The sequence below is a fragment of the Marmota monax genome, unplaced genomic scaffold (genome assembly GCF_021218885.2).
Source record: "Marmota monax isolate L192 unplaced genomic scaffold, Marmota_monax_Labrador192_F-V1.1 WCK01_AAM20220418_F8-fsc00167, whole genome shotgun sequence".
Classification (NCBI taxonomy): Eukaryota; Metazoa; Chordata; class Mammalia; order Rodentia; family Sciuridae; genus Marmota; species Marmota monax.
Window position 1 is genome coordinate 372,112 of NW_026694116.1, and position 21,818 is coordinate 393,929.

The 21,818-nt window shown below is 59.9% G+C and overlaps 1 protein-coding gene across 2 annotated transcripts in view; it reads right to left on the reverse strand.

Moving 5' to 3' along the window:
• Positions 1-14,256, reverse strand: part of Cacna1b (calcium voltage-gated channel subunit alpha1 B) — a 185,102-nt gene extending 170,846 nt beyond the window's left edge. Inside the window, exons 1-3 of one of the 2 annotated variants that reach the window (XM_058585864.1) lie at positions 13,866-14,256; positions 12,745-12,850; positions 8,767-8,906 (exon numbers count right to left, since the gene is read on the reverse strand). In XM_058585864.1, coding sequence (XP_058441847.1) covers positions 8,767-8,906; positions 12,745-12,850; positions 13,866-14,149 — 530 coding nt within the window. In that variant the 5' untranslated portion in view covers positions 14,150-14,256. The remainder of the gene's footprint in view (positions 1-8,766; positions 8,907-12,744; positions 12,851-13,865) is intronic. The other variant, XM_058585863.1, reaches the window with a different exon arrangement.
• Positions 14,257-21,818: the final 7,562 nt, after the last annotated feature.

Consider the following 21,818-nt stretch of genomic DNA (forward strand, 5'->3'; position numbering starts at 1 on the left):
GGAGCAACTTGGACTTGGAAGTCTCTTTAGGGGAGACATAGTCTTATCAGGCTACAGTTACCATAAACAGTGGTTCCTCTGACACATTCAGTAAAATAATTGAGAATCTTCTGGAGAGGACTCACTGCTATAAGGTGGCATAGGAATATTGTGATCCACGGGAGGAGAGTTGACCCCAACCCTCCTGGATGGCTTGAGGGGTCGAGGCTTCTGTGGAGAAAGTGGGAGCAGCAACAAAACCAGAAGCAGGGCCTGAACACGTGCTGAACTGTGTGACCTTGGGGCCAAATCCAACAGAGCCGAGTTGCTCCTGAGGACAAGCAAAGAAGGCGGAGGAGAGCTGCTCCTGCCAAGGCCCGTGGGCCTCGCTCTGTGGAGTGGAGATCCTGGTGTGGAGGGAGGCCTGCCCCAGGTGGGAGAGCTCTGCCACCAGACTCGCCCAGGGCCACTGAGAAGGCCTGGCAGGAGTCGGTGGTGCACCTCACTGCCGTCCGAGGGCCTCCCGCCCCAGCAGCCACACGCCCCGCCAGCAGGGAGCACCCCGCACAAGGGGCACGTGCCCGTCACTGACTCTCAGCAATGATTTTTAAGTCAGGTACGTCCAGCCTTCTGTTAACATGATGTTTGCTTCACAGACTACAGGGTAAGGCAGACATGAATTTCACAGGCCACGAAAAACCCGACGAGTCACCTGACTGCTCTACCGCATGCTCACGTCAGGTTGTGACCCAGGCCCACACCTGCGGCAGCCCTGAGGCACATCTCTACTAGACAAACTCCTGCTGACAAAGCGGCCACTCACACGCTCCCTGGGCAGCACAGTCTGGGAGGGGTGTCTGTGGGAGCCCAGGTCACCAGCCTCCCGGGAACCTCCCCTGCAACACTACTCCCCGAGCAAGTGTCTGAGACAGCAGGTGTGGGCAAGACAAAGCCAGCGTCCCTGGGAGACGCCCATCTCAGACAGGAGGGCTCTCTGCGCCCGGGACTCTCCACCCTGTCTGTGATCAGCAGCCCAGCACCCGCACCCGAGCCAGGCTGCGAGGGTCCTAGGCAGGTGAGGGAGCCCTGCCTTGGCCCCTGCTTGGGTGCACTGGTGCCTCCATGTGACATGTGGCTCCAGGCTGAGGCGGACAGCAGCGAGAAGTGAGAAGCGGCCCCAGGCCCACAACAGAGGAGGCTGGGAGAGAAGGACGCTGGACGCCTGAGCACTCTCCGGGCCCCGCTCTGCCAGCAACACCTGGACGGGGACCTGGAGGATGAGGCCTCCGTCCCCACCTGGCTCTGGATCCGTCCCTCACCACTCAGTCTACAGCCCCTGTAAGAACCGGCCACCAGTGAGCCAGGAAGAGAGGCTTCACAGAAGCCAGCCCTGCCCGTGAACCTGTACCCCAGAATCCACGGGACAAGGGTCAGCTGTATAAGGCACCTGGGCTTTCTCAGGACAGCTGGCAGGCCCACACACAGTCCTTCCAGGAAAGATCCCACCAGGCCAACGGGTGGGGAAGACACAGGCCCTTGTTGGATGAAGACGGCAGGCGGGCACGGCCCCCCAGGACAGCACAGAGGACCAGAGCCCCACTCCCTTCCAACAGGCTTCTGTGCTCTGGGGGGAACCAGGGAGTCTGTAATGACATGACAGGGCTCTTGGAATGGCCTCCTGGCCTGAAGAAAGACGACTCACTGGAGTGGCCGCAAGGAGACAGGGGTCACGGCTAGCAAGAGGATGCCTGGGAGTACCAAGTGACCACTGGGAATTCGTGTTGTAGAAACACGTGCCCATTGGCAACTGGAGTGACATGTGGCTCCTGCAGACAGAGCTGCAAATAGGGTGGAGGGTACAGGAAGCAGAGTCCTGCCCTGCCTGCCCTAGTGGCCTCTAGTCTCAGTCTAGGAAGGCTGGGAGCCAGGGAGCTCCTGATCCAGGGAGCCAGGCTGCAATGGGCACCTCCTGCCTGCCGCTCTCCCAGTGCAGGGACCAACTTCAGCTAGTACAGGAGAAGCTCTCACCTTGGAGGAGTCACAGCTCGGCTCCAGTGTGAAGAGGGCCGGGGGCCCAGCAGGACTGCAGCTGCTGGGAGGCCACTACCCTGTGCCCACAAGGCTCCAGCCCTTACCAGGCATGACCTGCGCTCCTGTTACCTCGGTGGGGAGTGGGCACAGGATGCAGACCAGCTGCCCCCCAGCCACCTCATCATCCAGCCTGACCGTGGGTACTACGGTACTGCAGCCCAAGGGAGCAAAGCAGTCGGATCTGAGCCCCAGAGCTGGCCAGAGATCCAGCCCAGGATGACCAACCTCTGTTGAAGCTGGGTGTAGTGGCCAAACTGTAATCCCAGAAACTGGCTGAGGCAGGAAGATTGCAAATTCAAGGCCAGACTCAGCCAACTTAGTGAGATCCTGGCTCTAAAACAAAAGCAAAAATGGGCTGGGGGTGTGGTTCACTTGCAAAGCATTCCAGGGTTCGATCCCTGGTACCAAAAAAAAAGGAGTGGGGCAGCTCTCCAGAGCCAGCGGGTCCCCAGACCAAGCCGACACTGAGCCACAGGGAGTGCAGGCTCCAGGGACCTCCAGCAAGAGGGGAATGTGTGTTTATAAGCAGGACTCCTCTCAAATGCTGACGTCAACCTGGAGCCTATCTCAAACTCTGGCCACAGGACCATGTCCCTGCAGCCCCCCCAGCCACTGACCCAAAGTGGTAAGGAGTCCAGGGGCCCTGACAGTCCAAACACACTGGCTGACCACAGGGCCAGCATCCTCCCTGCAAGTGCCCCTTTCCCACCCACTGGATAGATCAGCACCAGAGGGAAGAAGCAAGAGTCCCGGGCCCCAGGACCCACTGTCTACTCACCTCTTATCTCTGGAACTGGGTGGCCCTGGGCTGAGATTCCACAAGGGCATCCAGCTAACTTGAAATAAAACCCAGAGGCCTCTCAGCATGCAGCACCTGAGGCTCACTATGGCCAGTGGTCAGCAGAACTTCCTGTCCCTGCCCACATCCCTCCAGGCCTGACCACTGAGTGCCAGCTCAGAGATCAGCGGCTTAGGAACCTAAGCCTCTCTGTGGGACCTCGGAAGGAAAAGAGGGTGTACATCTGCAAAACCACACCTGGTGCCCAGCCTGTGGTCACTGGCAAGAGCTTGGAGTGTAGAGAGGACCTGGGATACTGTAGACCTCCACTGTGTACGGAAAGACGGCCCCATGGCCAGATCTGGTCCAGCAAGGTGTGACTATCTGAGGCCCTGCATGAATCACAGACAGATGGTCTGGCCGACCTCCTCTGCCTCTAGGGGTAACAGGTGTGCAGAGGCTCAGCCTCCCTCAAGAATGCATTGCTGGGCAGGTGTGGGGGGTCCCCTGTGTAGAGCAGAGTCCTATGGGTCTAGACACTGGCCTGATGCCCCTGGTCAGCAAACCAGCCCCATTCTGCCCCCATCCAGGCAGCTTCTGGGCCTGGGTCTTCAGAGGACTTGCCCTAACCCGGAACACACACAGCCCACTGATACCCAGGAAATGGCCTAGAGCCGGAACTGCCTCGAGTCTGGCTGATCTGAACACCTGTTCTCTCTGGAATCAGCCAGTAGCTCAAGCCCCTGCACACACAGGAGGGGCCTGGCCCTGCCCCCCAGTTCAGGAAAGTTTCAGGAATCCTGAGACAGAGGAAGAAGGGAGGGAGGAGGGAGGAGACAAACCAAGCAGGGGAAAGAGCCGGGTCCTCTATAAATACCAGTGCAGGGGCGTGTGCCAGAGAGGGAGGCTGGGATGCCACCCACCAGGGCAGTGCCTCTCAGAGTCTTACATAACCAGCACAGGGCTCCAGGCCAGCCGAGGGACGGTTGGCTGGTGAGAGGCCATGGACAGGAGGGAGGTGCCTGAGGGGCAGAGAGATCCTGGACCCACAGCAGCTGCCCCGTGCAGTACCCAGAGTGCAGGCTGCATGCAGAGGATGCAGGGTCTCAGCAGGTGCAGGGTCTGAAGTGCTCCCAGGGATACCACAGTACCAGGGGGCACCGCAGAGACCCCTGGCCCGGCCCCATGGAAACTGCCTAAGGAGACCCACACCCCAGACAATGGGAACACGGAGGACCCCTCTGCTGCCACAGGGAACTTCTGTCAGAACTCTCAGCTCCCCTCCCCGGGGGTTCCTGGCACACTTGAGAGGTCAGTGGGGGTGGTCAGGGGCAGGGGAGAAGGCCCAGCTCCCCCACCTGGGCGGCTCCAGGTGCCTCAGCCGGGTCACAGCCAAGGTCAGGGGCTTGGAAAGTGCCTATCACAGAGCTTGCTCCACATTCCCTCCTACAGTACAGCGCTGAGCCCAGAGAGGGCCCTGAGCGCCCATCACCCCCCCCCCCCCCGAAAAGAAACCCCAGTTTAATTCAGAGTAAGACAAGAAGCTGTGGTTGGAACCATCCCCTGGGAGCCACCTGTCTGGGTTGGGACACACTTCTCTGCTGTCCCTACAGGTGGTGAAGGGAAGCACAGGGCCACAACAGGGTGTGGACACCTGGGCTTGGCGGTCCTCGAGCGCCACCTGTTGCCCATGACGGGGGCTTCCTGAGGGGCCTGGGAGGGCGGAGCCAGTGAAGCAGGGACAGCCAGGAACTGGCAGGGCAGGGCAGGAGGGCAGGGGCAGATGCTAGGCTTGGACGGGAAGGTGGCCTGGGGAAGCGAGGCTCCACTCTCTCAGCCTGGGCCTCCAGCCTAGGCCTCCACTTGCAGTTCATCCCGTGCACTCCACAGCCAGGGCCCAGCATGGAGCCACCCTGGCCCCTCACAGAAGCCACAGCCCCGTGGCCTCCCTGCATCCTCCCAGTGGCTCACGGTGACCCTCCACCTCTCTCCCTCCTCAGCCCCTCCTGCTGCTTCTCGAGCCTTCCCCCACCCTACCACCAGGGAGTGCAGCTATCCATTGTGCGGGCAGAGACCATCTGTGTCCCCAGGAGCCTGAAAAGGGTGGGAGGGGGCAGGTACCCTCAGCCAGCTCTTTCCAAGTGGCCAAGAAAGCCAGGAGCAGAAGGGGAGAAGGGGCAGCCAGGGGGAGTTTGCAGCTCACCTACTCACCCACTCCCGCCTCCCTCCATGCCTTCCTTTCTCTGACTCTTTCTTCTTCGTAAGGGAAATTGAACCCAGGGGCACTTAACCACATCCTCAGCCCTTTTTTATATTTTACTTGGAGGCAAGGTCTTGCCAAGTTTCATAGGGCCTCCCTAATTGCTGAGGCTGGCTTTGAACCTTGGAACCCCTGCCTCCGCCTCCCAAGCCACTGGGATTAAGGCGTAGCCACTCTGCCTGGCCACCCTTTTTGTTTTGTTCCCTACCACCTCCTTCCTCTCTTCAGCCTCACCTGGGCTGAGCACTTGCTTCCAGACCCAACATGCACAGAGACCAGCACAGTCCCAAGGACTCACTCCCCTTGCCCACCCCTGCCAACCCGAGGAGCCCACATGCTGCTCCAGATTCCTAGTCCAATGGACAGGCCTGTGTTGTCCAGAGCCTGGACCCCATCTTCACTCGTTGGCCCCTTGTCTCCATCAGCCGTGGATCTGTCCCTCCTGCACTCGCCTGGCGGCTCTCAGCCAATCCTCCCGTGGAGGCTGCCCTGCCCTGCCTCTCGGAGCTTCTAGCTGCAGCAGCCCCAGCGTCCTCATTCCTACCCGTGCCAGCTATGGTATCTCACTGCATCCCCCTCTCCAGCCCACCTCCAGGAGCACAGCCTACCCTTCCGGGCACCCTGTGTCCAGGTGTCCAGTCTCCACTAGCTCCACTAGCTCCCTGCCAGCTGCAGCCATAAGCTCTGGGCCACTGAGCAGTGGTGAGCAGTTCCCCTGTCCCCCATCCCTGGGGATCTTGTCTGCCTCTCCTGCATTCCCCGGGGTGCACCGCAGCCATGGCCTCTGTCCAGAGAGCTAGGTGGCTTGTCCCTGTTGCCCTCAAGGCCTGCCCGAGTCACCTCAGAGGGAGGACATCCCTACTGCCCTGCCCAAAGCCCCCACTTTCTCATGGCACTTGTGGCCACTCGTCTCCTTCATGTCCCACCCCAGCAAGCTCTGTGCCCTGGCCTGGGCACGTGGCCATGTGCACGCGGGCAGGGGCAGGACATAAGAGAAAGGGGTGCTGAACCAGGGGAGCTGGACCTGTGTGGTGTGGTGGCCACACTCTGGAGGATGGCCTACGGGCAGAGGCTGCAGCCCGATCACCCTGCCCCCAGCACTTGCAGACCAAGTGAAGGGCCAGCGTGCGAGGGGAGGTGGAGCAGGGGCAGCTCCAGTGGCCAGAGAAGCCAGCCGATGACGGAGGAACGGAAGAGGGACAGTGCTCCCTCCCTCCTGCGCAAGGAGCCACCTGGGGCTCAGGCTGGAACTCTGCCCATTGGAGTCCTTCTGGGCCCCTCCCGAGCCCCCGCCAAGCAGCACAGAGCATTCCTGGAAGAGCCCAGGGAGCCCAACCCCCAGGCAAAGGCTCCCTGGGCTCCAGTCAGCAGCAGGACAGACCAGGAGCCAGAGCCCTCTGACAGCAAGGAGGGACCATGTCTGGCAGCCAGCCACATGTCCCCACCCACCCAAGGAACAGCAGTCGGTGGTCACCCATGGGTTGACCAATTGAGAACAGGGCTCAGGCCTGAGGCTCCCCAATGGCACGGCCCACCAAGCTCAGTGCCCAGAAGCTGCCAACATGTCCGAGAAGGCCCAGGACCCTGCAGAGGCACCCCTGGGATCTGCAAGAGACCCTGCAGCCCAAGAGGTGGGACCCAGCCCAGACCACACCCATCTCCCCAGCCCAGACCACACCCATCTCCCCAGCCCTGAGCACCAGAGCAGGTGAGAAGTCTGGAAGGGGTGAGCAGGATGTTGGTGGGCACTCAGCCTCGGGGACAGGCACCTGGGTCAGGACAGGCCCCTGCTTCTCCTCAGGCACCTCCCAGTCTCCGACACTAGTCTCAGAGGTAGAGGGACCCCAGCAGTCAGCCACCCCTGGGGCTTTACCAGGCAATGGCCTTTCCCCACCCAGCCTCCAGCCCTCTGAGCACTAATTAAACAAATGTTAATTAAAACAGCAGAGTGACAAGAAAGGCCTCCCTCCCCCAGCCTGTGCCACCACTGCCCAAGGGACCTCCAATCAGGAGTTCTAGGGACAAGGTTCTTCCCCAGACCCTCACTACGCAGACACAGCACACAGCACACAGCACACAGCACAGCGGCTTCCCACGGCTCTGGGCCTGCGTGTGAGCCCAGGGACACAGACCCCTCCCACTGGGGTATCCCAGAAACCCAGCGCCCCCTCAGGGGATGACAGTAGAAAGAGAAAGAGCCAGGCCCAGCCTTCGTCTGCAGATGGAGAGGGAGGTCCTAGAAGTCAGGGAGTGGGAGTCTGGGAGGGGCAGGAACGGGGAGAAGGGCAGGGAAAGCCATGCAGAGGAGGGAGGTGGGGGACAGAAGAGCCAGGCACAGGGGACATTAGCACCGCAGGGGCTGAGCCCTCTCACTGGGCTCCACAGAAGTGAGCCGCCCTGTTCTCCCCAATGCCCAGCACTGGTGGTCCACCAACCTGGGGGCTTGGCCTGAAATCCAAGGGGCCCTGGGTGTCTGGCGGGCCTCAGCGCCCAGCGGGCCCCAGGCAGCCCACCCCCCACACGAATGCTCTTTTGCCTTAACATTCATGATTCAGCCAAGGCCCCAGGGACCCAAGCCAGGCTCAGGGGACGCTCTGAAAAACAAGATGCCTTGTCCTCAGAGGCTTCCTTCTGGAGCAAGAGAGACGTAAACACCTGTGGTGGCTCCTGGGCGTCCCAAGGAACGGCCCCTGAGCATGGGGAGCACCAGTCCCCCAAGGGGCAACTCTGACACCCCGCTGATGTCACTGGTGGGTCTGCAGGCCTCCACAGGGCCACGAGGGCTTCCTGGGGAGCACCCCTGCCGAGCGTGAAGGTGCCCACCTGGGAAGGGCACAGGTCAGCCTCAGCACCAACACCCTGGGCCCCCCACACCCAAGGCCCAGGACTGGGGGATGCTCAGGAGCCCGCTAGCCCTGCCGGCTCCCTTTCTTCCCCACGCTCAGGAAGCCCCTTCCTCCTCTGCCATCGGCTCCGGCCCCTCCCGTGTCTCCCCACAAGTGCCAGGCCATGGAGACAGTGAGTGGTAGGAACGGCTCTGCCTCCCACCTCTCCTCGGAAGGGAGTGGGCTGGGCTCTGCACCTCCAGGGACCCCAAGGTCCCAGGAAAAAGAGCCTCTGGGACTGGGGCCATACCAACAAGCTCTGGAGCAGAGGTCCCACGGCCCTCACTCCCTCAGCCTGCAGCCAAAGAAACGGGAGAGGGGCCCTGGGGGGCAACCCGACAGATGGAACCTCTGAGGCCAGTGGGCATGGGGCAAGCAGCTCCCTGGACTCCTGGGGCGATGGCACGTTGGCCATCGTAAGGACGAGCTGAGGAGGAGACTGGGTGGAGGCCCTGGTTGTGGCCTCAGGGGAAGGCAGCAAAGAGCTTGGAGGGTCCAGGTGGCTCTAGGACAGAAAGAAGCTCAAGTGCCAAGTGCCCCCCAGATCCCAGGCAGCAAAGCCCTCCCCTCCTTGGGAGCCTCTCCCCAGCAGACCCAGACCACAAAGCAGGCACCCTCCTGGTCACTCTGGCCGTGGGACCCAGCAGCTGCCTCCCCTGTGACTCTGCAAACAAGCCTCTCCTGAGCCAAGCACACAGACAACTGCGGGAACCTCCATGCCCCACACCCTGGGCAGGGCATGGACACCCACACAGGGCACGTAGGCCACCTACCCTGTGAGGACCACCACGAAGTCCATGACGTTCCAGCCATTCCGCAGGTAGGAGCCCTTGTGGAAAGCAAAGCCGAGCGCGATGATCTTGATCCCCGCCTCAAAGCAAAAGATGCCGATGAAATAGGGCTCTGTGTCATCCTGAGGAGAGGCACGGGGCACTGGTTACTTCTGCCCTCCCTGCAGTGGCTGGGGCAGCAGGCCCTGTCTGATGGCCACACCCACTGTCCCAAGTCTGATCCTCCTGACCCGCCTGACACACCCAGACTCCTCCAGCCTGGCATTTCCACCACTAGCCTGTGTGTGCTCATCTGCGTGTGCCCCCTAAAGGGACACCCCACTGTTGATGGGCAGCATCAGTGTCTCAGCTTGTGCTCCAGCTCGGAGCACCCAGGGCCTGCTCTGCTTGAACCAGTGAAGAGAGTGAGGTGCAAGTGGGTCTCCATCAACTGTGGAAGCCCTGCCAATGCCTCCACTGCTGTCTCTTCCTAAGAAGTTCCGTAGCTGGGCAAGGACCACAGCTAAACCCAGCAGCCACCTCAGCTGACCACTGGGCACAGTTACCTGAATAAAACTCAGCCTCAGAACTCAGTCCAGGGCCCACACCTGGGTAAACAGAACCTGCAAACTCTCGCAGGGAACAAACAGAAAGACAGAAGCAAAACCTGCAGCCCTGAGACCACGGGAGCAGTGGCTTCTGTGAGGACCCCCAGGACAGGAGCTTGTTCAGGGCCAGGGTCCTGAAACCAAGACACAGCTGGACCCCAGGGAGGCTCCTAGAGGTGTGGTGTCAAAGGGCCAAGTTTTCCATGGCCAGATTTTGAGGAAAAGAACTCCAGTTGAAGGAACCAGTGTGACCAAAAGGAAAGAAGATGAGAGATCCTAGAAAGACCCCTGTCCTCCACCCCAGGCAGTGACTTGGTCAACAGGTTCTGAGCCTCAAGCTGGGGCAGGCCATTTTGGTGCTGAGCAAGCAGCGTGGAGCTTGGGGAGAACGGTACCACATGAGGGTGCAGCATGGCAAGTGACAGTGCTAGGCAAGTGACAGGCCTAGGGACAGTGGCAAAGAGCCCTGGGAGCTGGACTTGGGGAGCCGGACCTGGGGAGCTGGACCTGGGTACTGGATCTGGGAGCTGGACCAGGGGAGCTGGACCTGGGTACTGGACCTAGGGAGCTAGACCAACGCAGCTGGACCAGGAGAGCTAGACCTGGGTACTAGACCTGGGAGGCTGGACCTGGGGAGCTGGACCTTGGGGGCTGGACCTGGGTACTGGACCTGTGGAACTATACCAGGGGAGCTGGACCAGGGTACTAGACCTGGGTAGCTGGACCAGGGGAGCTGGACATGGGTACTGCACCTGTGGAGCTAGACAGAGGAGCTGGACCTTGGGAGCTGGACCTGAGGAGTTGGACCTGGGGAGCTGGACCTGAGGAGCTGGGCCTGGGTACTGGACATGGGCACTGGACCTGGGGAGCTAGACCAGGGGAGCTGGACCAGGGGAGCTGGAGGTGGAGGGTCAGCAGGACTCACGTCTGCACTCAGTAGCAGATGAAGAGGAGCTAAGGAGCAGGCCAGCTCCCAGAGCCATGGGCATAGTAATTTTCCTGACAGTGAAATTCACAGGAGGAACTTCCCTCCAGAGAGCTGCTCTGTCCTGCGGGGCAGGGGTCAGAGTGGCAGGGCTGGACATTGCCTGCAAGAAGCTGCCAAGTGAGGTGGGACTGCCAGCCCCCAAAGCCTGAACCTTTCTCCCAGAAGCCTGGCTCCTGATGGCTCTCCCCAGGGGATGAGGCAGGACATAAGCTCACAGCAGGGGCCTATGGATGCTGCCAGACACGAGGGTTCACTGTGGCCCAGTGCTCCTGCCCTGCAACTCTGATGCTGACTCATGACAGGGACAAGGCCCCTGGAGGAGTGTGTACACTTTTTGTGACCTCAAGCCTTCTTAGTTCGAAGCATCTTCTTTCCCAAGAAGAGGAGCCACTGATCATCTGCCCAAATGGAATAGCTGGGCCCAGAGGACACATCTTCTCAGAAGGCTTATGGACAGAAAAGAAAAGTGCAGGCCGTACTCCAGGGCCACTGGGAAGGAGACACTACCCCAGAGCTCTCCTCTCAGCTCATGCCAGCCTGGCCCTGGACCACCACCTAGGTGTACAGGCAGCCATGGGTGTGGGTGGCACTGGACTTCAAGGGGCTCCAGCCAAAGGCAAATCAGGAAGCTGATGGGTGGGTGGGAAGCAGAACCCCCAGATGAGGAGCCAGGAAGGCTGCACCAGAGCCTGGCTAGCAGACCACTGAGAAATCCACCCAACCCATTCAACCCCCCTGCTGCCCAGACAGCAGTCCAGCCTCCAGACCATAGTCTAGCTCCTGTCTGTCCTCAGACCCTTGAGGGCTGGAGCTGCATGCAGGACCAGGGTCAGCAAAGAGGTCCTCAGGCCTCCATCTGGGACACACTCTGCTGATTCTCCCCAAAGATAGCCCCCATCCAGAAGCACACACCCCTACCTGCCACACAAAGCAAAACTGCTGCACCTGTGAGGCAGAAGTTCACACGGCTGGATGCCAGCTGGTCCACAAGAGGACCCTGAGTCTGGCCACTGCACTGGTCTCCTTGCACCAACCCCAGTCTGACCCTTGGCCTGAGTCTCTCTGGCCCTACTTACCAGACTTCATGGAAATAGGACCATGCCTGTGCCCTGGACCTCCAGTTTCCTCTCCCTTTCACCCTCTGCTCTGTCCTCTGAAGCACAGCTCACTACCAGTAGGAGCTAGAGGTCCAGAGGAGGCAAGAGACCCCATCAGCCCCATGCCCAGGTACCTCCAGGGACCATGATGGCCTCACAGCATGGTTGATCTGTGCCCACTGCCACCACCCAAACCACGTGGCCTTCTGTTGTCCTCCAGGAAACTCCTCAGCTCCCAGTGTCCACCTAACCATCTCCCCCCCTTCCACACCACAGGGCCAGGAGTGGCTAGGTGGCCAACCAGAACTCAGAAGGGCACTGGGCCCCACAAAAAGCACCTACCAGGCCATATCTCACATCTTCACTGAGTCGTGAAGTGGCAGCCAGGGTAGAGGGAAGACAGAGCAGAGGCTGTCCCCTGGGGGACCTCATGCCCAAGCCCCCCTCTCCAGGCCCCTCCAATTGCCTTCTTTCTCTGCATTCTGAGGCGTAGCAGCCCACACCCAGCCCACACTGAGCCCAAACAAAGGGGCCTGGCAGGAGTGAAGAACTATGGGTTTGGAACTGTGCCATCACCTGTGAAGTTATGCTCACTCTGATCCAGCCCTCTGACCCAGAGTCCACTACGCTGGCCTTCAACACCTGCCTCCTACTCTGCCCAACATCCTGCAGAGGTCCTGCCCTGGCTCCTGGTTCTCACAGGCTCTGTGGTTCAGCACAGATACCACAGGGGTCTGGAGGGCTCTTGGCAGGAAGCTAGGGGTAAAAACTATTCAGAACATTTGGAAAGGAGGGCTTCCCCAGGAGGGGCAGACCCTGTGGGAACAGGGTTCTAAAAAGGCCACAGAAGATAACCCTGAAGGAGGACCCCAATCCCCAGACTCAGGGTTGCACCAAAAGAGCCCCACCAGGGCTGCAGGGAAGGTGGGCAGCTGGCCCATTCTCCCCAGGGAACCCATTCAACCTGACATTGTCCTCTCCATATGAACGCCCTCCCTTGCCCCAGGTTTAGAACTTAGATTCTCAGATGAGAGCCCAGAGCAGCTGCCTGGATGGCCCATCTGTGGTGTGGGGGTGGCTCCGGGAACAGAGCAGATCAGTTGAGCTGGACATGTCAACTTCCTGACCCTACAAGGAGGTGTCAGCTGCCCAGGTTCTATCCTGTCCCCTACCTGAAGTGTGTGTGTGGGGGGTGCTTCCCAGCTCAGGCACAGATTCTAAAGAAAGTGAATCAGACAAGTTGCCACCATCCCACCATCTGGCCCCAGACCCCAGCGCCAGCACTCACCAGGCGCTCCGACATGGGCGTCTTGTCTCCGTCAGGGAGATGCTGCTCCAGGGCCAGCACGATGCAGTTGGCGATGATGGTGGCCAGGATCATGTACTCAAAGGGAGTGTGTGGGTTAAGGACTGGCCAGGAGGCGCCACAGCGGCAGAGGCCGGTGGCCGCGCAGTGCAGCAGCCTTGGCTAGGCGTCTCCCGAGGGCTGAGGATGGTGGGTCCTGAGCCCACCACTTCCACGGACGAGGGTTGGTCTTTCTCGCTGCCCACCCCCATCCCAGGGGACCGCCGAAAGGCGGGGCCTCTGCAGTAGCAGCCGCCAGCCCCTCTGCACGTCCGGGCGGCCGTCAGCACCGCGGACAGCGCCTCCGCCCAGCTCCGCCCGGCCGGCTCCCCACGGCTGGGGGCTGTGCGTTCCCAGAGCGGCAATACGAGACCCCCCCGCGCAGGCGCGCGTTCCCACCTAAAGACACGCAGCCACAAGTACCTACACAGGCACGTGAACATACATGTACCGAGAATCTCGAACGCACGCACGCGCAGCGCGGGACTCGTGCTATGCCCGCACACGCACACGCAGGCACCTGCAGCCAGCACGCGCACGGGCCCGCATCCACACGGTCTCACACCTACACAGACATGGATTCGCCCTCGCGTGCCCTCCATGCTGGCCGAGAGCTCAGCACCCCGACCAAGCTCCCCAAGGCCAAGTGAACCAAAGGTTGAGCCCTAGGACAGAGGGGCTCCGCCCAGCACCCCTGAGGCCAGCTGGCCGCCGCCTTCAGGACCACACACACACACACACACACACACACACAGACGCGCGCGCACGACCACACGCACACACGCGCCGAGACCGACCTCGGAGGCCCCGCCCCGCCCCCTCCTCGCCGGTCCGCGGCGTCTTCGCTGCGCCTCTCCCGGGTCGCACCCTCCTCCTGGCCCGGGGAAAAATGGCCACTGGGCGCCGCCGCGACCGGCCCCAGTCCTCGCCCTCGGTCCAGGCCGCCCCTCCCAGACCTGGCAGACGCGGAACACGGACGCCGCGCCCGGTCCGCGCCCGGTCCCTGCCCTCGCGACCTCGGCAGTCAGCCCCTGCCCCGCCCGGCCCAGTCGCTGGCAGGATATGGCCACTCGGTGATGCGCTTGGCGTATTTGCGGACGACGTTGTCCTCGCTGAAGACGAAGAGCGAGCGATTGACAGTGAAGCAGTTCTGCTTGACCGGGATGGGATTGTACAGCGCCATGGTCCGTGCGCGCTGCGCAATGGACTGCTTGTAGAGGACCCGCTGGCCCGGCTGTAGCCCTCCGGGGCCCGGGCCACCAGCCCCGCCGGCCCCGCCGCCCCGCGCCCTCTCCCCGCTGCCGGCGCCCCCATAGCGGCCGCCCAGCTCGTCCCCGAAGCGGACCATGGCTCCGGGGCGCCGCGCACATCCCCAGCCCGGTGGCCCCGGCAGGGAGGACGCGGGGCGCACCAGACGCTCAAAGCAGAACAGTCGCCAAGCTGCCGGGACAGAACCGGACCTCGCCCGGCCCGGCCACCGCCGCACCCGACTCCGCGGCCCCGCGCCACGCCCTATAAGGGGCCGGTCACGCGGCGATGTCTGGCCAATCCGAAACGGCCCCGCCCCCGGACTCTCCGGCCCCGCCCCCGCCTGGTCGCCCCCACCCAGTCTCCACCGCCCTCCCCAGCCGCCGGCCCTCGAGGCTGCGCCTAGGCTGATGCTGCGGGTGCGCCCGGGTTCCGGTCGGTCGGGAGAATGTGCGCCCTCCACGCGTCCCGCTCCGCACACGGGCTGGAAGCCACCAGAAGCGAACCGGTGCGCTGGAGTCTTCGACAGCCGCACTTGGCGCCGAGCCATGCTGTCCCCAGAGTTCACTCTGCCTGCGCGAACGCCCGACTCCTCGCACTCCACCCAAATCGACCCGCGTTCCCCAGAGACGTCAGCAGTGTTGAGATGCGCCAGTCCAAAGAGAGAGGACAGGCTCCAGGTTCCCCACTAGGTCCACAACTCACTCTTCCCTGGAGGCCGCATGGACAGCTCCTCTGGACTTCTCTGCAGACCTCCCGCCGCTTCCCAGAAGACCTGGTCTCCCGACGGCAGTTCTGGCCCTTCTGGTTCTCAGACATTCTTGCCCCAAGTTTTCATGACACAACCCTGTCGAGGGCCCCCAGCCCTTGTGCATACACCAGACACTGAATTGGCTACTAGATCTCAATTCTGACATTCTGCCATTAATTCAATAAAAACCGAATAATGGTGCCCTCACACCACTTCGTCCATCCATCCATCCATCCTCCCTCTCCCCCAAGCATTTTGTAAGCACCCATTTGCCAGGCACTGGTTCCTCCTTCGTGGAGGTGACATTTTTACACCAAGGATAGCAAATATTTACATTGCACCTGCTTGGTGCTAGGCATGATGATCACACACAATTGCTCGAGGTCCCACAGCATGCTGGTGAGAAGTTTTCCCAAATCACTCTTGGTGGGTGGTAGAGGAAGCCAGACAGGGATCCTCTTCACTCTGCCAGGACAAACATCCTAAAAACAAGCTTGCCAGCCTCCTGGAGGAGGCCTTTCTGCCTTGGGGTCGGGGAAGACTCCTTCCAGGAAAGGAGGAATTCTGGAGCACACCTGAACGCTACAGAGGTGAGGCATGCAAAGCCAGGCCAGGCAGAGGACCGTGGAGGTCCATGAAGACCACATGTCAGTATCCGGCTTGTATTCCAGAGGAACCTCTGGCTGCTGCGGGAGCATGGAAAGTGGCAGACCGGGTGTGGATCTACAGAGCCAATGGCTCTGTAGAGGAGGTGGAGGAACCCTGTGTCTCCACCCCTGTCTCTGTCCCCTTGTCATCCGGGCAGTCAGAGGTAGGCAACCCAACTTCATCTAGGAGCAGCTTGTACAGTACAGTCCTGACCTCACTGATGAAATGTCAGTTTTAGAGACAGTCTTTCCATCCCCCTCCCTCCCCCGATCAACACAAGCACCACACTCTGTCTTCTTGCCTGCCGCCCCTGGCCCAAGGAGCTGCCTCAGCACTAAGCATGACACCTCTGCATCACCATCTCAAACAGGAAGGGCAGGTGTAAAAATAGTACCCACTTTAAACAATCAATTTATGACATCTTTTTATAATGAAGAAAAGGCTTTTTCATAAGGCTTGAACTTCATTAAGCAGACAGGACAGCTGTCATCCCCTGAATGGGCATGAAGCTGCCCAAGTCAGGGCTCACTTCTCTGAGAAGTAGGAGGGAAGGCTGCCATTGACCCATTGCAGAACAGAGAAGCCAGCTGGGGGTCTTGACTGTTGCCAACAGAAGGGTAGTGTGGTTTGGATACTGGGCCATGGCTGTGACCCCTTGACTGTACACCAGAGCCCACCAAATTGTGGATGTGGAGGTCAAATGTGGAGCAGGGATTGGGGAGTTCACACAGTAAGGAGGCACATGCAGGGGAGGAGGCAGCTGGTGCAGTGAGGAAGCAGACAGTGGGTGTAGACACCTGGTGCGGTGAGGAAGTGAACTCAGGTGTGTGGACAGCTCTTCTGCAAAGGGGAACAGAGCCTGAAGCAATAGTTAGGGAGAGGCCTGGCGTGACTGAGCGGGTGGGTCTGTAGGTAGCACCCTGTATGCTATGCTCATGCTCGGCAGGAGAAGCTGCTGATGCAGAGGGAACATGGTGTGGTCTGTACAGGAGGCACAGGCCCTTCACTCTTGCAGAGTGCAGCCAGGCGCTGGCTGAGGGCACCACTCGGGGAGGAGTGGTCCTGAGTGCTCACCCGGGCATGTGCGGAGAATGAACTGCAGTGGGATACACAAAGGGGCTGGGCGGGGAGCCAAGGGCCAGGGCTGGATGTGAAGGCTCACACACAGGCGTCAAGTGAATGAACTGACCAGAGGAGCCTACACACATGCTCCCTAGCTCCCTGGGCCCTCATCCTACACACCTGGCAAAATGCAGACTACAAACCTCCGGGGACACACCTACTGGTTCCAGCTGTTGCTGGTCACACAGGGGACAGACTGGCACATCCATGTCCCCCAAGAAGACTGTGGGTCCCGAAGTCAGTGCTGCCCCTATGCTACATGATGGTAGCTGTGACCACAGCCACTGTCTTCCAGACTCTACACCAAAAGCCAGCCTCTCTGTGGTTGCTCCTGAGATGTCCTGGCAATGTTCTCTTCTTGGCCACACCTCTGGCACTGGGTTGGGTCCTCTTAGGGGAGTGGAGAGGTAAATCTACAAGTTTTTCTTTCTTATATAAATAATGTCTATCTTAAATCTAATGCAGGGTGCTAATGGCTCTGCAGAGGAGGCGGAGGAACCCTGTGCCCCTGTTCTTGTCCCCTCATTGTCCAGACGCCATTACACACACTCATTCTGCAGAGCTCTCACTGTGCTCCACTCTTAACCCTGTGCAACACAGGTGCATGGCTTTATGTGCTTCTGAGTTCTGCATCCAGCAGCACCACACAGTGCTGCAGGGGCTGCCACACACCACACCATGTGGAGTGGAGGGAACCCGTATTGCCTCCCATTCCATCAGAATGGAGATTTGTGCTGAGTTCTCCTGCTCTCCTGGTATGAGGCAGGAGCTGCAGATGCAACCCCAGGAGGAGGATTACTGGCCGTCGGTGGCGCCTCTACACAGGAGCCTCAGGGAGCTGCTAGTGCAGGCATGGGCAGGGGTAGCACCAGAACACAGGCAGATCTGTCCGCCTCACATCCTCCCCAGCACTCTGTATGACCAGCCTGGTAGGCATGTCAAGTGCCCCGCTTGGTTTAATATGCATCTCACTGGTGACTAATGAAGCAGAGAAGCTTCTCATGCTTCGCGGTGAGTTCCGCAGGTTGACAGTGCTGCTGCCCTCCAGGATGGCACAGGTAGTCTCCTGCTCGTTTGGTGGTCGGGTGGACCGTGCAGCCCTCACCTCACACGTGAGCCAAACTCATCCAGCTCTCCCTCTTTTCTGCTGGGTGTTGAGTGCATGCTCTCCTTGACTTCCTTAAAGTCCGAGTGGTCTTGCTTTTCCTCCTAAGCCACTTGAAACTAGTTCTTCTGCGTGACAGGAGGCAGGCAGGCAGGGGTCCGCTTCCCTTGGGAATGCTCAAACTCTCTGTCTGCGTCCCTGGTGTCTGGGCCCTGCCCCACGCAGGCAAGGCGCTCCCTGACGCTGCTATATTAGGGAGTGCTGTGGAAGGACCCCCCCACCCATCCTGTCATTCAGGAGCCACTTGGTGTCCCCACCTGCCCCTTTCACCACTTCAGAACCCACCACTCAGGTGACACACAGAGCTGTTGACAGCACGTTCACAGAGCAGCTGGGGGCAAACAGACGTCCTTGATGCTAAGCTTCCAACACATGAGCAATACATGTGTTCACTGATCAGGGTCATTTTTAGCTTTTATTAAAAATTGGTTTTCGTAAAAATTTATTTTTTTAAAGTTCAATTTTTTAAACACTTTTTTACAAAAGCTGTGCACATTCATATTTACTCTGGGGGGTTTTATCTGACTGCATACTGTAATAAAGGATTTCATTTTAAGCTGTTTTCCAAGACAGTTCTCTGCTGATTTGACAGTGACCTCACTAAATATTGTGGTTGCTTCTAATAATTTGTTGTCAGATTTTTGCTTTCTGTGTAACCATGTGGACAGCAAGTTTCACCTCCTCTTTTGCAATCCTCTACCTTTCACTTCTGGCCTTCTTGTGCCAGCTCATAGGCAGCGGTGCAGCAGCCCCACCCAGGTCCTGCTGCCAGGGGTCTTGTTTCCACCCGCACCTTGGCCAAGTGAATTGTTTCTGCCCTCATGCTCCAGCCTTCCCGAGCAGTGACCTGTCTGGCCATTGCTTTCTCTTCCTTAGCCCATTGACAGGCCCACCACCTCACTCTGGGTGAGCCAGGACGGCCATGCCACCATCCACTCCCACCATCAAGGTCAGGCTCTCAGACAGTCCCTATGGGGCCCCAGTGCCCAGGCTGTGGCCTCCAGACCAGGCTGCAGTGCTCCCCCAGGCAAGTCCACTCTGGGTGCGGGCTACAACTTGGCAGCCCTGGTGATTCCAGCCAGGAGCCGCTGCTTCAAGTTCTGTCCCTCAGGTCATTGATCAGTCCATCTTTCTGGAAAGTTCTTGGCCTACAGTTGTTCACCACAACTTCTTATATACACTGTACATGGGACTGTGTCCACTTTATATTCCCCAGAGGTTTGCCATTTTATTACACTGTCAAATGATCGGTGTCCGCCTTTGACTGTCTCTGAGGTGCTTTCCTCTCCCCTGCTGCCTGCCCCCCACTCCTCCTGCTCCCTTCTTTGCTACATGCTCTCTGCACCTCCTATCATCTGTTTATTTTGGTTACTTTTCAGCCTTTGTGTTTTTAAAAAGAAGCCCACATAGGACATTTTGATAATGGACAGGACCTTGCAGCCCACCGCAGGAAGCACGCTGTGGGGACCACACCTCCTGGCCACTCCTGGGGGTTTCCTGAAGCTTCTTGGACTGCCTAGGGGTCAGGGTTGCTGTCACCCAACTTCTTCTGCATCTTCTCTGCTGGAGTTGCCTGCATGGCCATCTGCTGTCTCCCCCAGGTTTCCCCTGCTCCTGCCCCGCAGCACCCCGGACTCTGCCCCATCTCATGAGATCGAGCCCTGCACATCGACTCCCACCTGGAAGACCTGGACCAGTACAAGTGGCACCAGGAGGGATTTCGGAACCAGTCACCACCCCAGGTCTTGCTACCAGGGGTCTCGTTTCCACCCGCACCTTGGCCAAGTGAATTCCCAAGGTAGGGAAGGTGCTGTCCTGGCCTCCACAGGTTGGGTTAGGGATGGGTTAGGGTCAGCCTCACACAGGCGAGGCTTCAGGACAATGACTAGGGAGCACCCCAGGGACACTGGCCTTTGAAAACAACAAGGAGTGGGGGACCGGGCTGCCAGGAGGGAGCTGGCTGAGACCCTTCCTGACACCCTGTAGAACAGGAGAGTCCCAGAGCAGTCACAGGCAGCCTGACTCCAGGGTGCCCCGGAGGGCCTCATGGCAGCCCTGTCCCCAGGAGCGAACCAGCCAGGGCTGCTTGGGGGATCCCTGGGTGCAGAGGTGACCACCCTGCTGGAAGGGTGGCCATGCTGGTTGTCCTCCCTCAGGAGCTGGGGTCATGCCTCGGCTAGCTGCTGCCTCCAGGAGAAAGGCGACGGAGGGCTGAGTGGGCACTGGCTGGGTGCCCAGGTGGGGAGCAGCCAGGGGCTGGACCCAGGAGCTGGCACAGGTGCAGGCCGGCATGGTTGAGCTCTGGGCACCTCGGGACACAGCACCTGACACCCTGGCAGGAGCCCAGGCCTGGGACAGGCCTGGCAGGGCTCTGGAAACCTTGGAAAGACGGAGCCAGCTCTCCCTGGAGCACAAGCAGCATGTTGCTCTGGCAGCTGTAAAGAGCAGGAGGCAGGGGAGGGGCAGAAGCAGGCTGCGCCCGTCTCACCACACAGGTAGGGGAGGCCACCTGCAGAGCCCCAGGAGCTGAGCCAACCAAGAGCAAGGCCCACGGCCAGGACCAGGGCATCCTGGGGTCTTGACCACAGGGAGCCGTGGAGAAGGCTGGTAGAGGGAGGACACAGCTGCTGACAGGGAACATAGAAGTGAGGTACAGGAAGCCCCAGGGTGATGACCATGGAAGGCCTAGATCCTGCCTCGGTTCGCAGACTCGGAGCCCGTGATGACAGAGGCGTGTGGGCAGGGGAGAAGGAGCGAGCCAGGCTGAGCAGGCTGACTGGGCCCAGCTCTGTCCTCCAGCCTGTGACTGCTCTGCAAGGAGGGGGTCAAGATGCCACGGGCCCGCTGGCTGGCAGGGTGGAAGTGGATTGTGAGACCACGCAACTGTGAGCCTGTCCTGGAGCAGGGCTGTGGACACTACTGAAACCAGGTTGGAATTGATCAAAATCAGAACATGATCTTGCACACATGTTCGAAACACAGCCCTGTGCACGACTTCACAGGCTCTGGAAGCCTGACCTAGACGGCGCCAGCCTGGCCCTCAGCAGCCGTTTCCCCACCAAGGTCGCCACACGCCTTGGTCAGGGTTACCTGTCTCCCTCCCTGCCCGGCCCTCTGTGAGGCCCAGCTGGTCTGTGCTGCCCAATGCTCTCCCTGGCATCCGTCACACGGTGGGGACATAGGCACCATGGGCCACATGGAGGATGCTGCTGGCCAGGCTGCCTTCCTCATGTCCAGCCTGATCTAAGTCCAGAGCTGCTCCTTCCCTTGCTCTGTCCATCTTTGCCTCGACCCCCTTCCCTCCCGCCTTAGCACCCACAGTGGTCTCTCCAAGGACAGTCCTGTCCACACCATCCCTGTCACCTCAGACCAAGCTCCAGATGGGCTGGAGCTCTGCAGATGCAGGACCGTCACGCCTTCCAGGGCTCCCACAGCCCCACCTGAGAGCCACAGCAGTCACCAGGCGGTGCTGTGGTGGGCCTCCTGTGCATCTCAGCACACTTAACAATGTCCCCACTTGATGACACCATTAGTGATGCCCAGTGATTCTCCAGTGAGAACCCTGCTCAGTCCTGTGAGCCTCTGTGCCTTCTTCCCCAGGGGAAGAGGGAGGCCACACAGCCAGACAGCCTCCCAGCAGTGCAGGAATCAGGAGGAGAGATCTAGACACAGAATGCAGACACATGTGGTTGGAGCCCAGCAGGGTGTGGCAATACACCAACAGAAAAGGCCGGTGCTGCCATAAGCATGGAGGGAGCTGACTACCCAGCCCCAGCCCACAGGGAACAGCCCATCATGCTAAAGCCAGATGTCCTGCCACCTTGGGTCTGAACCCAATACAAAGGTAATGTCTGGGTGGTCTTGCACACTTTGGCTATTTTTCCTGAGTTTCTGACTTAGGTGCTGTTGAGTTCCCAGGGTAATGGGCATCAGTGGCCATTTGTTCCCTCTGAAGTTGTCAGCTGGTCATGAACTTCCTGGCCTGGACGCTACTGTGTGATTCATGATGGCAGCCGAGACTCGGGAAGTCTGGGAGGAGAAGACCTTTTCTATTTAGAACAGGCCATGAAGGCACAGGATGCA